The sequence below is a fragment of the Lepidochelys kempii genome, chromosome 5 (genome assembly GCF_965140285.1).
Source record: "Lepidochelys kempii isolate rLepKem1 chromosome 5, rLepKem1.hap1, whole genome shotgun sequence".
Classification (NCBI taxonomy): Eukaryota; Metazoa; Chordata; order Testudines; family Cheloniidae; genus Lepidochelys; species Lepidochelys kempii.
This window is the reverse complement of record NC_136384.1, coordinates 58,495,570-58,513,012: the sequence shown is the minus strand read 5'-3', so window position 1 is coordinate 58,513,012 and position 17,443 is coordinate 58,495,570. Positions and strand designations below refer to the sequence as shown.

The window sequence follows — 17,443 nt, the reverse complement described above, 5'->3', positions numbered from 1 at the left end:
TGCATATGACTGCATACGCAGGGCATTTTCCATCATCATGTTTTTCTCCCCGGTATTCACAGGCCTTCCTTTGTGTTTTGTTTGTCTCTTTGTGCATTTGCCTTGCCCAAATTTTGGCATATTTTTTTTTGATATCTTCATGATTTCCCTGTGCTGCTTGGCGTATTATTTTTGGGTGTGCACCACTTACGCCCTGCATTGGGACATGAGCTTGTTCACTGGCTTTGCACATGTCTTTAGCTCTTGGTAGAGCTAGGAGTGGGCGCTGTGAGCATTCTCATTTGAGTTCTTGCATCTTTGTCCCTATTACTAATCTAACATGAATTACCTCATCTTTTACTCTTTGATAATCACATGGTTCAGCCATTTTGCACAATTTGGCAATGAGCTGATTTCTCCAGGTTTTTCACTGCACTTGTTGAAATATGCACTTTTGCATATGACACTTTTTATGGGTGGAAAGCTTGAACACTGAACTGGCAGAGCCACTTAATCTGTAGTCTGTCTTCAGAAAAAACACCCATCGTGATTTAATATGTTCAAGTTGCCACACAACATTAGCTATAATGCTCACAAAAACAATGGGATAGTTCCCCAATATTGACTTGATTTACCATACACAGACCCAACCTGTTGACTATAGTAGGAATAGTATTGGGCCCAAAATGTTACAAGTAGACTGGTCTGGAATTTTCTGATGAAATGTATTTTCATTGAAACCTAACCTGTTTGCAGGAAAGGGTCAGTTTTGACAAATCCAACTCACACTACTGATTCATGTTGGTAGCAAAAACCTAAATTAAAGAAAAGGCAACAGGGTTTCTGGAAAATAAAAACCAGCTACAATAAATACTTTTTATGGTTAAGGACAGTTTCATTTAAGGAGACCCTGCTTCTTTCTTGCTCTGCAGTCACTCAAGATATCGAAGGGTCCCTACCTTACAAGCACACTGGGTGAGCAAGCAGCAACGTTTTGTTTATTTATGTGTTTATTTTGTTTGTTAAAGTGAGATCTGTCACTCTGAGGAAGCTAAAATTGGCTGGCACTGGAGTGAATATTTATATCTATCCTAAAGTAGGATTAACCAGCTGTACCAGAAATACCACCCAGGTGGCAACCTTAATTGAGCCCCATCTTTTAAGACAGGGGTGGACAAACTTTTTGGCCTGAGGGCCACATCGGGTTTCCAAAATTGTATGGAGGGCCAGTTAGGGGAGGCTGTGTCTCTCCAAATGGCCCCTGCCTCTTATCCGACCCCCCGGCTTCTCGCCCCCTGACGTCTCCCCCGGGACTGCTGCCCCATCCAACCCCCTGTTCCCTGTCCCCTCATGGCCCCTCCTGGGACTCCTACCCCATCCACAACCCCCTGCTCCCTGTGCCTTGACCACCCCTGGACACCCCATCCCTGACTGCCCCCTGCTGCCCCATCCACCCCGCCTCATTCCTGACTGCCCCCCGCCCCCGGAACCCCTGCCCCATCCAACCCCCCTGTTCCCTGGCCTCTGACTGCCCCAACCCCTAATCATAACGCCGAACTTCTCTGCCCTCTATCCAACCGCCCCCCCGCCGCCCCCTTACCGTGCTGCCTGGAGCACCGGTGGCTGGCGGCACTAGAGTCGTGCCGCCCAGAGCACAGAGTCAGGCCATGGCTCTGCAACGGCGCTGACCGGCCGCCCAGAGTGCTGTGCCAGCGGCACAGTGCACTGAGGCTGCGGGGAAGGGGAGACAGTAGTGGAGGGGCTGGGGACTAGCCTCCCAGGTCAGGAGCTCAGGGGCCGGGCAGGATGGTCCCGTGGGCCGGATGTGACCAGCGGTCCGCAGTTTGCCCACCTCTATTTTAAGATCAGCTGCAGGGTCCCAGGCACCACCTCTGCAAAGCTCACTCTCATGCCTCACACAAAGCACTCTGTGGCATACCAAGGCCAGAATATACCAGAGCTCATGAGGTATGTCTACACTGCAATTAAAACCCTGTGGCTGGCCCATCAGCTGAGTTGGGCTAAGGGGCTCTTTAATTGCAGTGTAGATGTTGCAGCTTTTGCTGCAGCATGAGCTCTGGAACCCTCCCACCTTGCAAAGTCCTAGAGCCCAAGAGTCTACACTGCAATTAAACAGCCTTTAGGCCAAGCCCGAGTCAGCTGACATGGGCCAACCCCAGGTTTTTAACTGCAGTGTAGACATACCCCTGGAGTCCACCAGAGTCATCTGAATCCCCTAGCATATCTTAAATGTAGTATGGGTGACAAAGGGTTTGCAAAGACTAGCTGGAAGGAAGGTGCCAGTGGAAAATTCATGGAGAAAGGAGGAAGTCAGGGTCTAAGAAGTTGCAGAGATAAAACAATGCACCTACTGGGACGACATGAGGAGTTAGCCTCTAAATACACTGAGGGCCTGATCCAAAGCCCATTGTAATCAATGAAAAGACTTCCACTGACTTCACTGAGCTTTGGATCAGACCCTATAATAGCACCTACAAACATTGAAAGCAACTAATCATGTATCCAAACAACCCCATTAAGCATTTGAAAAACACAAGAATCATTTATATTACTGTAACTGTGCAAGACAGCTTGTGTGATCCCGACTCTTTCCCCCTTTCCCCTTCCCCTTAATTTCCCCTTCCTGACCCTGATGAACATATTATGAATAATTCTTCTTAGCCAATCAAATGCATAAAGAAGAGGCAAGTGTTCATTGCTGTGTTTTGCAACCAAAGAGAACAAGCAGCCAAGGCCTTTCACACGAGAACACAGGGATGTTTCTGTGTCACAGATGCCGCTCTAGTAGCAATCAAGAACATACAGCCAAGGAACTCAAAACATCAGATATTGTAAATATGCTCTTATCCATTTTCCTCTTTAGCTTTTCATATTTTGGTTTTCCGCTATTACATAAACATGCGGGATGACTAAAAGGATTAAATAAACCTTTTACAATTTTATTCTGGCCTTCATGCACAGAACTAATTTAGCTGCATTAACTTGCTGGGTTGTTGTTTATTCACTGACCACGTAAATCAGCAATTGTCCCCACGAATAAGACTTTGTGTGTTTATTCCAGCGATTACAGGGAAAGGAGTAACCTTCCTTTCCACTGTACATGAATAGTTCATACTGTATGCTCATCTCCAATGGAAACATGTGACATTTCGTATTACTGTCAGTTGCTGCAAAGGGAGGGCAAAGGAAGGGCATGGAAACAATTTGTCCTGTAGAGCTGGTTATTTGTACCAAGTGTATTTCCCAAGAGCTGTTTATTATCAGAATAAATCAGCCAAGGTGGATGATAGACAATACCTTACCAAACACCTGCACTGAGCCCTTTTTGGAAGCTAAACATGAAGTATTTTACGGAATAACTTATTTGTACGAGTGTTTCTAAATTCACTGTTATCTTTTGGTTTTTTAACACTGTTTTGTTAAGCACTCTGTATCTTTTCAACAACACGGAAGAAGGCCCTGTTTTTTTCGAGCCTTTGCATGCTCTTTTTCCTGTTGGGAAAGGCTCTAAAAGAACAGAGAGTTTCTGTTTTAAGCTGAAATTAGGTATAATATATAACAACAATGTGGCACAAATAAATGATAAAGCAGTTTTTTATTTTAGAAATGCCTGATCTAGGTTTTAGTTGGTCAATTCACAGAGCAGTTGAAGACAAAGAATTTATGGGAATGAATTGAAATTTCAAAAACTGAAAGATAGCAAGTTTCTCTTGGATTTGTTCTGAAATAATGTGGTCCACTAAGTGCCATTTCATTTTTCTGACTCCCTCCTCTGAAACAGTGGGGTTGAGATAAAAGCTTCAAAGGATGTGGGTGAACTGTGAGCTCAGGGAGGCTAGCACCTGGCCGCCCCAGAGCCCAGTCCCCCGACCACCAGGCCTCCCTTCCCCCCGAGTCCCAGAGCGTTGGCTGGCCGGGCTGCACATCCCCACCATGTCCCGGAGTGCTGGGCAGGCAGCATGCCCCACCCCTGGAACACCAGGAGGGCAGCGCACCCCCACCCCCCAACCCTGGAGCCAGGCAGCATGAGCACTGGCTACAGCCACCCAGAGTCCCTGGCTGCAGACCGGCCCCCATTATCCCTAACTCCAGCCCCAGCCCAGGGCCCTGGCCACAGGGGATGAGCCACAGTCTGCGCTGGCAGGAAGCAGGATGGGTCTGGGGGCGGAGCGTGGGCAGGGCCACGCAGGGCTGTTTGGGGAGGCTTAGATTCCCCCGGCCTTTGATACCTGCCGCCCATGACTGTTTGTATCATGCATAAGCTCCGTATTGTGGAATCTGCAGGCCAGAGGGAACTTTCTGACCCCATCCATCTGGAGGCTAGGCCTCCGAGTTCATAATTAGTGAGGTATGTCAATGTTTTATAAAACTGTAGCTGTTTACAAGAAAGGCTTGAATTATTGTGCATAATATTTGTTATGAATTTAGCCTTTTTTTCTTATTCACAAAGAGTTTGTGAACAGACTCTTATTAACCTGTTCATCATTCACAATTATTTGATAACAGCATACACACACAAATTTCAGCCTTTGGGTTGTTTACAAACTATTCAAATTTCAGCCTATGGGTTGTTTACAAACTGTTCTTTTTGGCCAGTCACTCTCCATTATTCATGCTCAGTGACTTGTCACCTAAGTCACATGACATTCTCCTTCCTGAACAGATCAATGAAACTTTTTAAATTGGAGAATAAATAGGAGAATAAAGCAGAAAATAATGTATCGTGATTACACATCAAAAACATTTAAAACAAATCTCTATTAAACAAAAAATAATAAAACTATTAATGGGGAAGAAGAGCTTTTGTAGTTCTAACTCCTCTCCCAATGTGACCAGCATTAGAAAATGTTTCTTCTGGTTTTGCTTTTAATATTTGATAGCTTTATATTTTAAAAGCCCTGTCTAAAGACTAATAGCAAAAAGTGCCAGATTCTGTTTTATTTTTATATATATACGTTAGAGAGCTCCTCCAGGTCTAGAATCAAGGAAAAAATAAAAATAATAAAAATTTGTAGAGAACTATCTTTCCTGCATAGCTTTTTGTGTGCTATAAGAGATTGATATTTCTATACTTTAAACGGAAATATGGTGGAGCAGGTCTCTACTGTCTAGCTATTGTAGTGCAGTCTGCAGGCTACAAGCAACCCACAGTGGTTCTTCTGTAACAGCCCTTCAAGCTTTAGGGTCAAATGTGAATCCCCTCCATTAGTGCATGAGATATAATTACCACAGTTCTGCAGCAAACAAGGGGGCAAGCTGTTGGACCAGAAGTTTCTTGGATAATAGTAGGGACATTATCATGTGTTTTTTTATTTCTCCTGGTTCCTGTACTTTCGTTCCTCCCAGAGCATCCCAATTTAGATGACAGATATGGGGGATGTTTTGGTAAGAATCCAGTGGTGGGAGTGAGAGTTCTTTGATTGTACTTTGTGTTTCATAGAAGACAGTAACATTTAGAGGAGGAATTTGGAAAAATAGAGAATTGGGAGATTCAGGGGAAAGGTTTATCTGACTGTTACCTTCTTGGCGTGTGTTGCTCTGTTGTTTTAACATCCAAACCTTGGTGAGGGAGCAGGTGGTATGGTTTGAGCACCATGTCAGGGAATGAAAGTTCCCTCTCCATGCTAGTATTTGTGGATGTTTGGTTTAGTAGTTGGTTGTGCTGGAAGGGCAGTTTAGTCAACCGTTTTGTGCAGATTGGTATTTAGAAGGGGTGAGGGGGAAGTCTGGCATCTCTAGGGGTCAGATCTAAAGTTGCAGAATATGGTAGGTGGCGTATGGGAATTGTAATGGTAGGGCATGTGCCTATGTGTGAAGGAATAGAGAGTATGTACTATTAAGTAGCTTAATTTCTCTTCTTGTTTTTGTGGTTTTGCATGAAGTACAGTGTGTGTATGTGCACCAATGACGACAGGACTGCCAAGTTAAAAATCTCAGCCACAGCCAAAATTCAAAGATTTTAGAATTTATGAACAGACAGCAAACAGAAAAGACCAAGAAAATTCAAAGGGAATAAAAACTAACATTTTCTGAAGTTTCACATTGTTTGACCATCTACTGCGAGAAAACACAGGGATTTACGCCCAATTTTAAAGTCTTTTTAGAACACAATCCTAACTATGGAGTCACTAGCAGGTGCTTCTATAGTGTTGTTTACTATTTAAACAATTCTTGAGTCTTTAATGGCTTGGTCATGCTTTTGTATCCTCCTTTTTCACATGATTTCAAGGTCTTATTGCAGCTACAATGTAACAAGTCCTGTAAGGATCTTGTAGGCTTCATATGGGTAGATTTCTGGTATTGCTTGTATGCTTTTTAATATTTTGTGTCACGTATTGTAGTTTGTATATGAATGAGTGTCTTGAGCCTTGAAAAATTAATAACAAAAATATATTTTCCCCCCTTTAAAAAGTTACAAAAATCTCCAGTAACATATTTTAGGTTACGTAAAGCAGATTAATTTGAAGTATTTTCTGGCAGTCACATAGAAGAGTCAATGTTTTGGACATGAATGACCTTTTCTCAAAGATGCTTACAGAGTAATCCTATCCACCTTTGCGAAATATCCACAGGCAGTGAAGTGAAGTGAGTGTGTTTCACCAGCCATACATGGACATTTCTATGCTGATGCAAGTGAAACCTACTGGCATGACATCATTCTTTGGGATCTCTATTATCATGAGCTGCCTTTTCCAACTATCTGTATCCATAATACATCTAGGTAACACAAACCTATATTGGGCTCTATTAATAATTCAGTATATGAAGGTAATAAACCAAGAATACAAATAAACCATTGCATATCTATCATTTACATCAGTGATGCACTTCATTCAAAAGCCACAATGAAGTAGCACTGAAATTCTGTGGGTAGGTTATCTAAACAAACTTATCTGAACTGTGAACACCTGAATCTTTGAGTGATGGAGTTAAAGGAACAATTTGGATGTCATGAACTTTCAGACTTTAAATGAGACTTGCTGGCCTTGTCTATGTTATGAAGTTTTAGAAAAAATAATCCCACCGGTGCTCTTCTCAGTTTAGCTGCATTAATGGCATCCCTAGTGTAGACAGGCTCTAGCCACTTCCAGTGTTTTGACCATCAAGTCAATTACATTTGCTCATCAGGGAGCGCCAGTGGGAATATTTTATACTGTAGGCATGGCCCTTGAAACTAACAGGGTACAAAAGTTATGAAAACCTGTGCACAAAACTTAAAAGAAAAAATAATAACTCCAGTCTAAGCAATTTCACACCTAGAAATTTCACTTCTAGTTAATTTTTCATAAAGTGCACAGTTTCATATCAACACATGAAAAAATGAATTTAGCTGTTTCAGTTTTGAAAAAATCTACAGCTGAATAAAATTTAAATTTTGGAAAGGATTTAGTGTCTTGCTTAAGGAAAGGTCCATTTTTGAGAAAAATGATATTTTGGGGAAAAATTCTCAAAAAAATCAGTTTGTGAAATCAGACTATTTTCATAAATTCACACATGATGAAGTTCAAGGATTTTGAATCTATATTCATCACATGTGACAGATGTTTATCATATTGCTTAGCACCCTACTGGAAGGCTCTCGACACTACAGTGATGAGACCAGTGTAACAACCTATATAGAATAGAATAGAATTCTTCTTTATTTCTCAACATTTTGCTGTTTTTAAGAATTACAGGCATTTTCTCAATCTTGAGTCTCAATTCTGCAACATTTACTCACATGAGTAACTCTGAGTCCAATGGAACTACTGATAGGTATGAAGGTACACATGTGCATAAGTGTTTGAAGGATCAGGGCCACTGGTAGCATGAACAGAAGTTACATGTAGTGCTATGTATCAAGATGAGAATACTAGTATATCTCATATCTTTTTTTTTTTTTTGGGGTGGTTTTTGTAACTCAAACACAACTTCTAGTCTGAAAAGATCTTATTTTATCTGTGTATACATAGCATGGGACAGGTTTCAATTTAAATATTAGTGTTTTGTTGCATATAATTTTAAACCTTTTCTATCTGATACTTACCCTAGTTTTAAATGAAATTCTTCCCATTTTATTTTTGCAATTGCCTGTATTACTTCGTTAGACTTATTGCCACAGGATTATATTGTGTACAGAAGAGGTGCTGTTTTCTCACCAGTGTATTGATTATGAGATGAATTTCGGTGTAATTATTATTGTTGCTGTTGTTTTGGAATAACATACCTATTACTTGAATATGCATCCAATATATTAATTCTAAAAATAAGCACATTTCTAGTGACCATTGCATAGTGGTAACCTACTGAGCCTTCTATTTGCTCCTGGTTTCTAAACAACTTTTACAACTTGAAATGTGAGATATTATGCACAATCGAGGCTTTCCCATTCTCCGTGATTGGACAGCAAGGAAAAGCTCTTACCTGCAGGCTGTTGAAGATAACAAAGAAGACTAACATCCAGAGGTGCCTGTAAGCCATGTGCAGTCCTCCCCAAAGCCATGTAATGGAAATCAGGGCAAACAGGTATAAGACCAGTGGGATCTCTGGAAACCATAAACATAGTCTTTCAGTTGTTATGCCTTGTAAAAAACACTTTCAGCATTACCCATGTATAAAGAAGCTTTAGTTTTCAGATCTCTCTCACTACCCTTTGTGCACCTGAATATCTTTCTTTAAAGGACTAACATTGGAGTTCATGCTCCAGTGATGACCCGGTGCATTTCTGAGGTTGCCCACTCTTTGTCTTGTGGTGGTGGGTGGGGGCAACGGGGGTGGGGGTGGGGGGGTGGTAGGGATATGGATTTGTGTTGTCCCTCACCTAGAGCACCACCTGCTGGCTGATTTACCAAACAGATCTGAAAGGTTCAGTGTGAGACAATCCAATTAAATGAGACAAATAGGGACTCTTGCTTTATGGGTGGGGAAGTGTACACGTGGCTTTGGTAAATATGTAAACTAAGTGGAGGAGTTCTCGATAAACACTGGAAGTTTAGAGGAAAAATAAGGAAGATTTGCTTCCTAGAATGGTGGGGGGAGGGGCCTGTGGGGGAGGGAGAATCCAAAATATGAACAATACTAAAATTTATGACTCTTACATTTTAAACTGAGAATATAGATTTGTCACTGATTTGTTGTTACTTATGCTGCAAATTAAACAAGAATATGGTCCTGTAAAAACATGAGCATGTGAGTAACTTTATTTAACTATTCTCATTGTCTTCAAAGTTAGTATTTGCATGTTGAGTTCACTCACATGCAAAAGTGCTTGCAGAATCTGGCCTTAAGCACAAAACCCAGACAATATAAAGAGATGTTTTCAAAAACTTAAACTATATATGTCTTTCTGGATTGCCTAATATCCAGATATATTTTATACATGTTTGTCTTCCTATATTGCCTTATATCCAGATATATTCATATCTCTTATTGTATTTGTAGTCCACAGGATCTAAGTAATGTTGAGGAAATGATATGGCAATACAGTGCAAAGTTCACAAAAAGGGGAAGCAGAATATAGCATAAATAAATAAAATTCTTTTCTTAAAGTCAAGTGAATCTGGATTGGCTTCTACTGTTGACAGTTCTCATGACAGATTTCAAAGTCCATATTTGCCCAGTTTTGTAAATTTCACTTTGCAGAGGTGTTCTGCAAAGCATTGCCCCTTCTCCTTGTAATTAATGCTATGCCAGCAAATTTGACAGACAAGAGAGGGATATTGAAGAAAGGTAAATGGGAATACACAGGAGCATGTACAGCCTTCCTTGCCTATGTTTCCTATTGGTGTCAAGTATCAGGGGGTAGCCATGTTAGTCTGTAACCACAAAAACAACAAGGAGTCCAGTGGCACCTTAAAGACTAATCTTCCTAGACATTCTAAAACAAATTTAAAAGAAGCTATACTTGAACAAAAAAACTTCAGAAACAGACTTCAAAGAGAAACTGCAGAACTAAAATTCATTTGCAAATTTCACACCATGAATTTGGGCTTGAATAGGGACTGGGAGTGGCTGGCTTATTACAAAAGCAACTTTGCCTCTCCTGGAATTGACACCTCCTCATCAATTATTGGGAGTGGACCACATCCACCCTGATTGAATTGGCCCTGTCAGCACTGGTTCTCCACTTGTGAGGTAAATCCCTTATCTTCATGTGTCAGTATAATAATGCCTGCATCTGTAATTTTCACTCCATGCATCTGAAGAAGTGGGGTTTTTTACCCATGAAAGCTTATGCCCAAATAAATCTGTTAGTCTTTAAGGTGCCACTGGACTCCTTGTTGTTTTTGTGTTTCCTATTAGGTTCCAAGAGAAAAGTCACATGAACACAGCCATCGCATTGGCTGCCTATCTTCCAGCAAGGCAGGGAATAATTACTTCAGGGACTTTATTATTATTTTGACAATTAATCTTATTAAATGAATGTTTAAACTTTCACTGTGGGGGGAACTACTTGGAAAAAAGCACAGCATGAGCTGGTGCTGTATTTTTCAGGTTTCCCCACATAAGACCTGAACCTGCTCAATGAGAACTTTGATATTGACTTCGACATGGACAGGGCATTGTTTGACATTATCTCAGTCATGACTTTCAAATCACCTGCTGTACCTTTCCTGACCAGATTACGTCACGATTTTGTGTTGCAGATGAAAATCTACACTATGTATGACAAATGGAAACCTAGAACTCCTGAGGTGAAAAGCTAAAGCAATAAAATAAAGGAACACTTAGCTCTCCAGAACAGTTAACAGGATACATTCCTTATTAGTGGAAGATACCACAACAAAGCCACTTCAGCCAATAGAGTCCTACGGCCTGAGCACAGAGCTGGGAACCAGAAAACTCAATTCTAATCCTGGTCTAGGTATTGACTTTCTCCTCTATGGCCAAGGACAAGACATCAATCGTCTCTTACTCCATTTGACCATCTGCAAAATGAGGCTACTAATGCCTATTTATCTCAGAGTGGTATTGTGAGGATAAGATAGGTCCCTATGCTCCCCACTGATGGATGGAGAGGAACACAATACTGCTAACTGAAGAAGGGAAATGTGACTATGCAACACGTTGCTCTCTTCATAGCTCTTCCATACCAAGGACATGATCCAAAGCCCACTGAGGTAAATGGAAAGATTCCCATTACTTTCAATGGACTTTGGAGCAGGCCTTAGCATAGTACATGTTGTTTAAGAGAAACCAGCATGCAAGGTTGTCCTGAGATGCATTAGGTTTGGTCATGATTTTTCCATTGCCGCTTCAGGGTCTTATGATCAGCTGGCTGCAGGGCCTACCCAGTTTCACTTCCACAGAACCAACCCCAGAGAGGAAAGCATGCAGCAAATTTGCAGAAAATGAACCTGCAAATGTTTTGGGGTACGTATCAGCCATGGAAAGAAGTTACTCACCTTGTGCAGTAACTATGGTTCTTTGTGATATGTCTCTCTATGGGTGCTCCACAACTCACCCTGCTCCCCTCTACTTCGGAGTTCTCATAATAAACTCTGTGGTAGAAAAGGAACTCGTGGCAGAGCACATGCAGGGTGCAATATATGTGTGAGTCAAACGGACACTGCTACTAAAATTCTCCAATCAGCAGCACAGGAATGCAGACACACCTACAGTGGAAGTCCCATAGAGACACTACTTGAAGAAGAATGGGAACATGCATGCCATCACAGTGTCTATAATCTTCACTCCTATTGACTTCATAAAGTGTTCAAGTGTTTTAAGATGTAGAACACTTTAAAGCACTAAGTATTATGTAGTGCTATATTTCTTACTATAAGTGTTAAGTATTTCTTTTCACACTATGTTGTATGCATCACTGAACCAGATCCCCAAAACACTGATTAGATATTTGCTTTTCGTATTTTTGAAAAGATAACATATAATTGGCAGTTCTATTTGCTAATATCTGAGAGTAATAAACAACTAATTCTTTTGTGAGAATTACCACATTTTTATTTTTAAACATAAAGTAAGGAATTGTTCTATTATCTACTTAACACTTTTCTATAAATAGGGAAATTCAGTAGTTACCAGTACAGCTATTCATTTATCTGTGTTCAAATGTTAATGAATAGAAATGCCATTTCTTTGTCTAAATCTCACAATCATGTTCAGTACCTTTGTATTCCTTTAATTAACTTAGCTCACACTTCCATGTAAAATGGAATTAATGCAATGTAGTGAAGACAAAGAGCAGTAATGTACACACATTCTAAAACCCATAGTTGGGCCTAAGAAGTTAGCAGTGCAAAAAAAATTGCAAGTAAGTTCAAACAACTTCTTATAGTAGCTTTTTATTTTCATTTGCAATGTAGCTTTACCACTGGAAAACTCGAGTGCTGATGGAACAAAATGAATCTGCGGAGCATGCCAAAAGCAGCATTTCTGCATGTGCAAACCAGATTTTTGTATGTGCAATACTAACTTTAAGTAATTTTAGCCCCCCCAAAAAATATATTCTGAAATCCATAATGACTTAACATATCTTAAGAGTAAAAGATGAAGAAAATGGATTGATAAGCTCTCTCAATCTGAAGTACTTTTGAAGTATGGGGAGCCTCATTCTAATGTCACTTCCCCACCAGCACTTATCAAGAACAACACTAACTCAACTGAATTATACCAATGTAAAACCAGTTCAAGTAAAATCAGAATCAAGCCCAGTAAATCTAACAAGATCTCAAAGACTTCAACTGAGATGGTGAACTATAACTCTATAATAAATATAACCACAAGCTTTGGGATCTGCATATGTCGATTTAAAAAGATACAAAGTGTGTCTCATGCTTGCTGTGTGCCCAGTTTTGTTATAAGAACATCCTCGGCTTTATTATTCAGCAGTATTGTCAATAAGGAGATCATAGCCTATTAATATAATGCTGAAGCTCAGCCACTATTTGTAGTTCAAAAGCTGTCTGAGTTCACCTCATTGACATTTCGTTCTGACAACTGGGTATATTTTGATCAAACAATGCCTCAAAAACTAGGACAACTAAACCTGCTAAGCAACTGTAAAATATCTGGTTTTAAATAGTTTGCAAAAATAGGTACAGGGTAAGAAAAGAGAGTATCAATAAATAGGTCTGAATTCAATAGGGCTTGGAGTTGAAGAGACGAAATGTCTGTGGTTTCTTTATGGAAAAAAATTGTGCTTTCAGACAAATTCTTTTCTCTTATAGTTAAGTCTAAAACCAAACCATGATCAAATAAAGAGCAACCACCCACCTACATATTCCCTCAATAAACCTCAAGTAATACAGAATAGAAAGCTGTGGTGGAACAGTAAAGTCAGCGGCAGTACAGTGTGGGTGGGACATGTTGCAACACAGCTTTGGTGTGCATTATATACTGTAACTTGAACTGTATTTGATCGCTACCCATGGCAAAACTACATATCACCCATTGTTTATCAGTTTAGTAGATGGAGAGTTTCATTTAAGTTACTGTCAGTCCATCCATTTCCTGAAAATATGTATTACCACCCTGATTGGGCATACCTGTTTCTGTGAGATCCAGTTCTTTTCCATAGTTACAGGTCTTTTGCTCCTTGTCTTAATTATGGAATTCCCTCCTCTCAAATCATTATTGGCCCAACCTTTGGATTAAATTTTTGTCCAGTTTTTACATATACAACTGGGTTGTGCATTGTCTTAGGGAAAGAGTCAAATTATGCCCAATGTGGTTGAATGGCTTTAACTGTGAGACTCAGACCAGATCATGACACTCATGCATTGTGAAAAGCTCTCTGATTCCCATAAGGAAATGCTGAAATATGCAGAAACAGGCAGAAAACAAAGATGAGAGCAAATATGGGGAGAAGAAGAAGAGTAAATGACAGAAGAAAACTGAGGAGGGAACAAAGGGAGCAAACAAGGGGTGAGCAAAGTAGGAAGAGCAAACCGGTGTTCCCCATTTTGGTCCGTGTCACAAATTTTGATGACTCGTGTCACATGTTGGCAAGTCTGAGTTAAGGTGAATCCAGAATTCCCAATTCACTTTAACATTGTGCAGTTTTGTTTGTTTTAGACTTGTAGGCTATATATTTATAGTTTGACAGTGCCAGTCATAACTGACTTTGTAAGGGAAAGCAGAAGCCCTGGGTACCTGTTTGCACAATTTGAAATACTGTGTGGAGTGTACATTAATTAATCCCGTCTTCAAAAATGCCATTTACATGAATGCCCCACACTTTGCAGTTGTTAAAACTAGTGACTCTGAAGGTAAACAATGAACGTTAAAGAGAAGCACATTCCCAGTCTAAGAGTTTAGGGAACCAGGAGCTCTTCTCTAACAATGAATTCATAATAGCAATAATTAACATACCCTACAAACTGGACTTCAGGCTAAGATTCAAGTCACGGGAACAGAAGATTATAAAAATGTGTCAGAGTATCATCATAAGAAGTAATCTATGTGAATAAATGATTAGAAAAACATCCCACTGCTTCACAGAACACCAACAGAGCAACCTCTGTGTGATCAGCGATTCACATTATCATGAACAATCAGCCAGCAGAATTTTGAATAAGTTGCAACTTCAGGCAAAGCAGCAGGAAAACCTATAAAAGGCAAATTACCATAATGCAGCTGAAAAGTGGCAAAAGACACAAACAAGAAACAACTGCCTTATTGGTCTGGTGAGTTTTAGGCAATTATGCTGTAATAGTAAAACTGGATGACAAAGAGTTGTTACAGCCCTAGCTGAGCTCCCCCTTTGCAGACAGTCACCAGGCTTCTGGACCCAAAGCCTTGGATCCCATGTGCTCTTAAGTTTACTGAGTCTGAGCAGCATCCAGACACTGGCTCTATATCCAGCCTTTCATGCACACTCCTGGAATACAGACTCCAATGCTGGTACCCCTTTCTGGAATGTGGGGCCCTGCAGCTCAGCTGCCTTAGGCCCCCAAGACAAGTATGGACCTCTTAAGTCTCCCCAGTAACTTTTGTATGCCCTCTCCATAGCTCCATCCTGATGGGCACTCTGGATTAAAACTTCACCCTTTGGGGACTTCGTGACAGTTACAGCAAGTAACACAGAGACTTTGCAAAGGCACCTTTAAACCAATCCCAGGTTACTGAAAGACAATGAACAAGAGATATACAGATCTATGGAAAGATAAGCACTTGTTTCATTTTCCACATCCCTCCTCTGAGTTTTTTGTGTCTTAGTGTCTTCCAGGGAGTCAAGGATCCTTCTGCATTCTCACTACTCTTTCTGGTTTTGGTCTGCCCACCTTGAGAGAGTCTCCCTTTTATGAAGTTTGTTAGGTGACTCCCACTGCATGGCTTCAAGTTTATTGCCAGCTGATTCGTTACTTAGCTCCAGCCCACCTGAAGTGCACACTGGGAAAACTGGTTCCCCCTGGGATGCAGCAAGCTCATTGTTCTTGGGTGCTTCCATTTGATTGCTCTCCGTTATTAGCCCTCCCACATGCAAGGATTTCCCGTGACACTTCCCAGGTGTGTCATCTCAAGATGGAGGCTATAGTGCCAAAGTGAAGGCATAGTATGGTTTAACAATTAATATGCCCATTCACAAAATAGAAGACATATAGAAACATATACTAATCTGTCTCAAGGGTATCAAGGGAAAGCCCTACTGATAAATTCAGCTCTTAAATAAGAAAAAAACAATATATAAAAATATAATGAATTTTGTATACATAGTACCCTGGATTTTGAAACTGCTGGTTGCTAGAATGTTAATGGCCAATTTTCTTTTTCTTCTGTTTGTAAACATAATATATTATATTTAGAAGTTCCTTTGTTATTTGTGCAACAAAAATAGCCTAACTTTATCTGATAACTGTTTCCCCCTGAATTTATTATTTAAATCTGACTCATCACAAAGAAGAACTGTCAAAAGGACCAAGACCCTTTGGGACACTTACCCCGAGGTTGAGCCAGAACAGTAGGAAAAATGTGAATGAAATGAAATGAATTCATAAACTGGAAATGGAGTATGTACCTTTTTGAGCAGAATATGCTTTTTTTTTTGGCTTGTGGAACATAAGAAATATCCTGTTATGAAAAACAAATTAAAAAAGAACTAGGTGCACACTCACAAGCACTCCTCAATGTTTGTATTTTTGCTATTATGTTGCCTATTTTTCCTCATCCTGCAGTGGTTACAGTTTTTATAACAATGGAAAAGTCAATAAAAAGAATGATTAAAAATACTGCTTGTTGTGCTTTCCCCCCTTTAGGTTGTTGAATCGGCAGTGAGAGTCTAATTTCTCTTAATTGTTCTTGGCTAGAGTTGAAGACCCACTGCAGAATCTGGATTAACTTTTCAGATACTCTATTCCTAGGTGGTCTGGAGGGACAGTGGTATTCACACACTGTGAATTTCATTGGCTAACTAGAGACACAAGTTTAGTGAAAACTGCAAAGACTTTTGCTTAGCAAGCCGTGAAGAGCTGTATGTTTAAAGTGAATGTGTAGAGCTGGGTTAATACTGAAAAACATTTTTAGATAGTAGAAATTCAAATGAATGAGCTTCAAAACTGTGCCCATATCATCTTTGTGTTCACTTTCCGCAAATATTCTTTCTAGGCAAAACCAAATTTACACCTTCAAAAAGTTCTGATTTGCTTAGATAACAAATGCATCCAATGAAGTGAGCTGTAGCTCACGAAAGCTTATGCTCAAATAAATTGGTTAGTCTCTAAGGTGCCACAAGTCCTCCTTTTCTTTTTGAGAATACAGACTAAAACGGCTGCTACTCTGAAATACATTCTTGTAAACTAGCCTTTTCCTTCATAGCATTCTCCTTTTCATGACTAGTTCAGACACTCATTCTTCCCCAAAATAATAAAAATTTGACCCTCCTGTGCCCCCCTCTCTCCTTGACCTGATGCCAGCTACCTCCAATGCCATGTGATACAACATATGGCAATGCAGATGCTATCATGTAGCAATGATGCTTAGTGTTCATATCTTCATTTGGAAAGTAGGACGACGACAATCAATTCCAGTCCTCCTTTGCCCCCTAGAAAAACCATAAGGTGGGAAGAGAGCAATGACCTCTACATGTTGCTTTGTGCCTTTGAAAAAAGCAATGTCTCCAAAATCAGTGAAACAGGAGTGTGAAACCATGTCTTGCCTTGCTCTGGTGACCTGTGATGCTGGCACAAGGATGTAGGAGAACTCAAACATGCCCAAAGATTGCAGAATTTACCCAGTCTACAGTAAAAATGGACATTGAAGAAAAATAAATGGAAAGATAAAAACCTGAATGTTTAATTTGAAAACAACCTATATTTATTCCCTATTACAGTTGGGAAATAGCCTAAAGAACTATTCCTATTTCTAACTGCCTAAGGAATTTATTCATGTGAAAACATGTTATCCCTGAAGCTGAGTTAGGGTGCAATTTTCCTCTGAGATCCATATGATAATATCCAATGTTGTTATTCTGTGCTCACTACCCAGAACATGTGGGAACCCCTTTTGC

General features: G+C 40.2%; 1 protein-coding gene across 10 annotated transcripts in view; it reads right to left on the bottom strand.

Annotated features, from left to right (window-relative positions):
* Positions 1-17,443, bottom strand: part of ADGRV1 (adhesion G protein-coupled receptor V1) — a 412,444-nt gene that overhangs the window by 49,454 nt on the left and 345,547 nt on the right. For 7 of the 10 annotated variants that reach the window (XR_013635786.1, XM_073344461.2, XM_078852798.1 and 4 more), the window contains one exon: positions 8,404-8,525. The exons of 1 other annotated variant lie outside the window; for it this stretch is intronic. Coding sequence is in view for 6 of the 9 variants with exons in the window: in XM_073344461.2 (XP_073200562.2) it covers positions 8,404-8,525 (122 nt within the window). In the remaining 3 variants the exon portion in view is untranslated. Of the gene's footprint in view, positions 1-8,403; positions 8,526-17,443 lie in introns of those variants that run through there. 2 more of the 10 variants (XM_078852801.1, XR_013635787.1) reach the window with 2 other exon arrangements.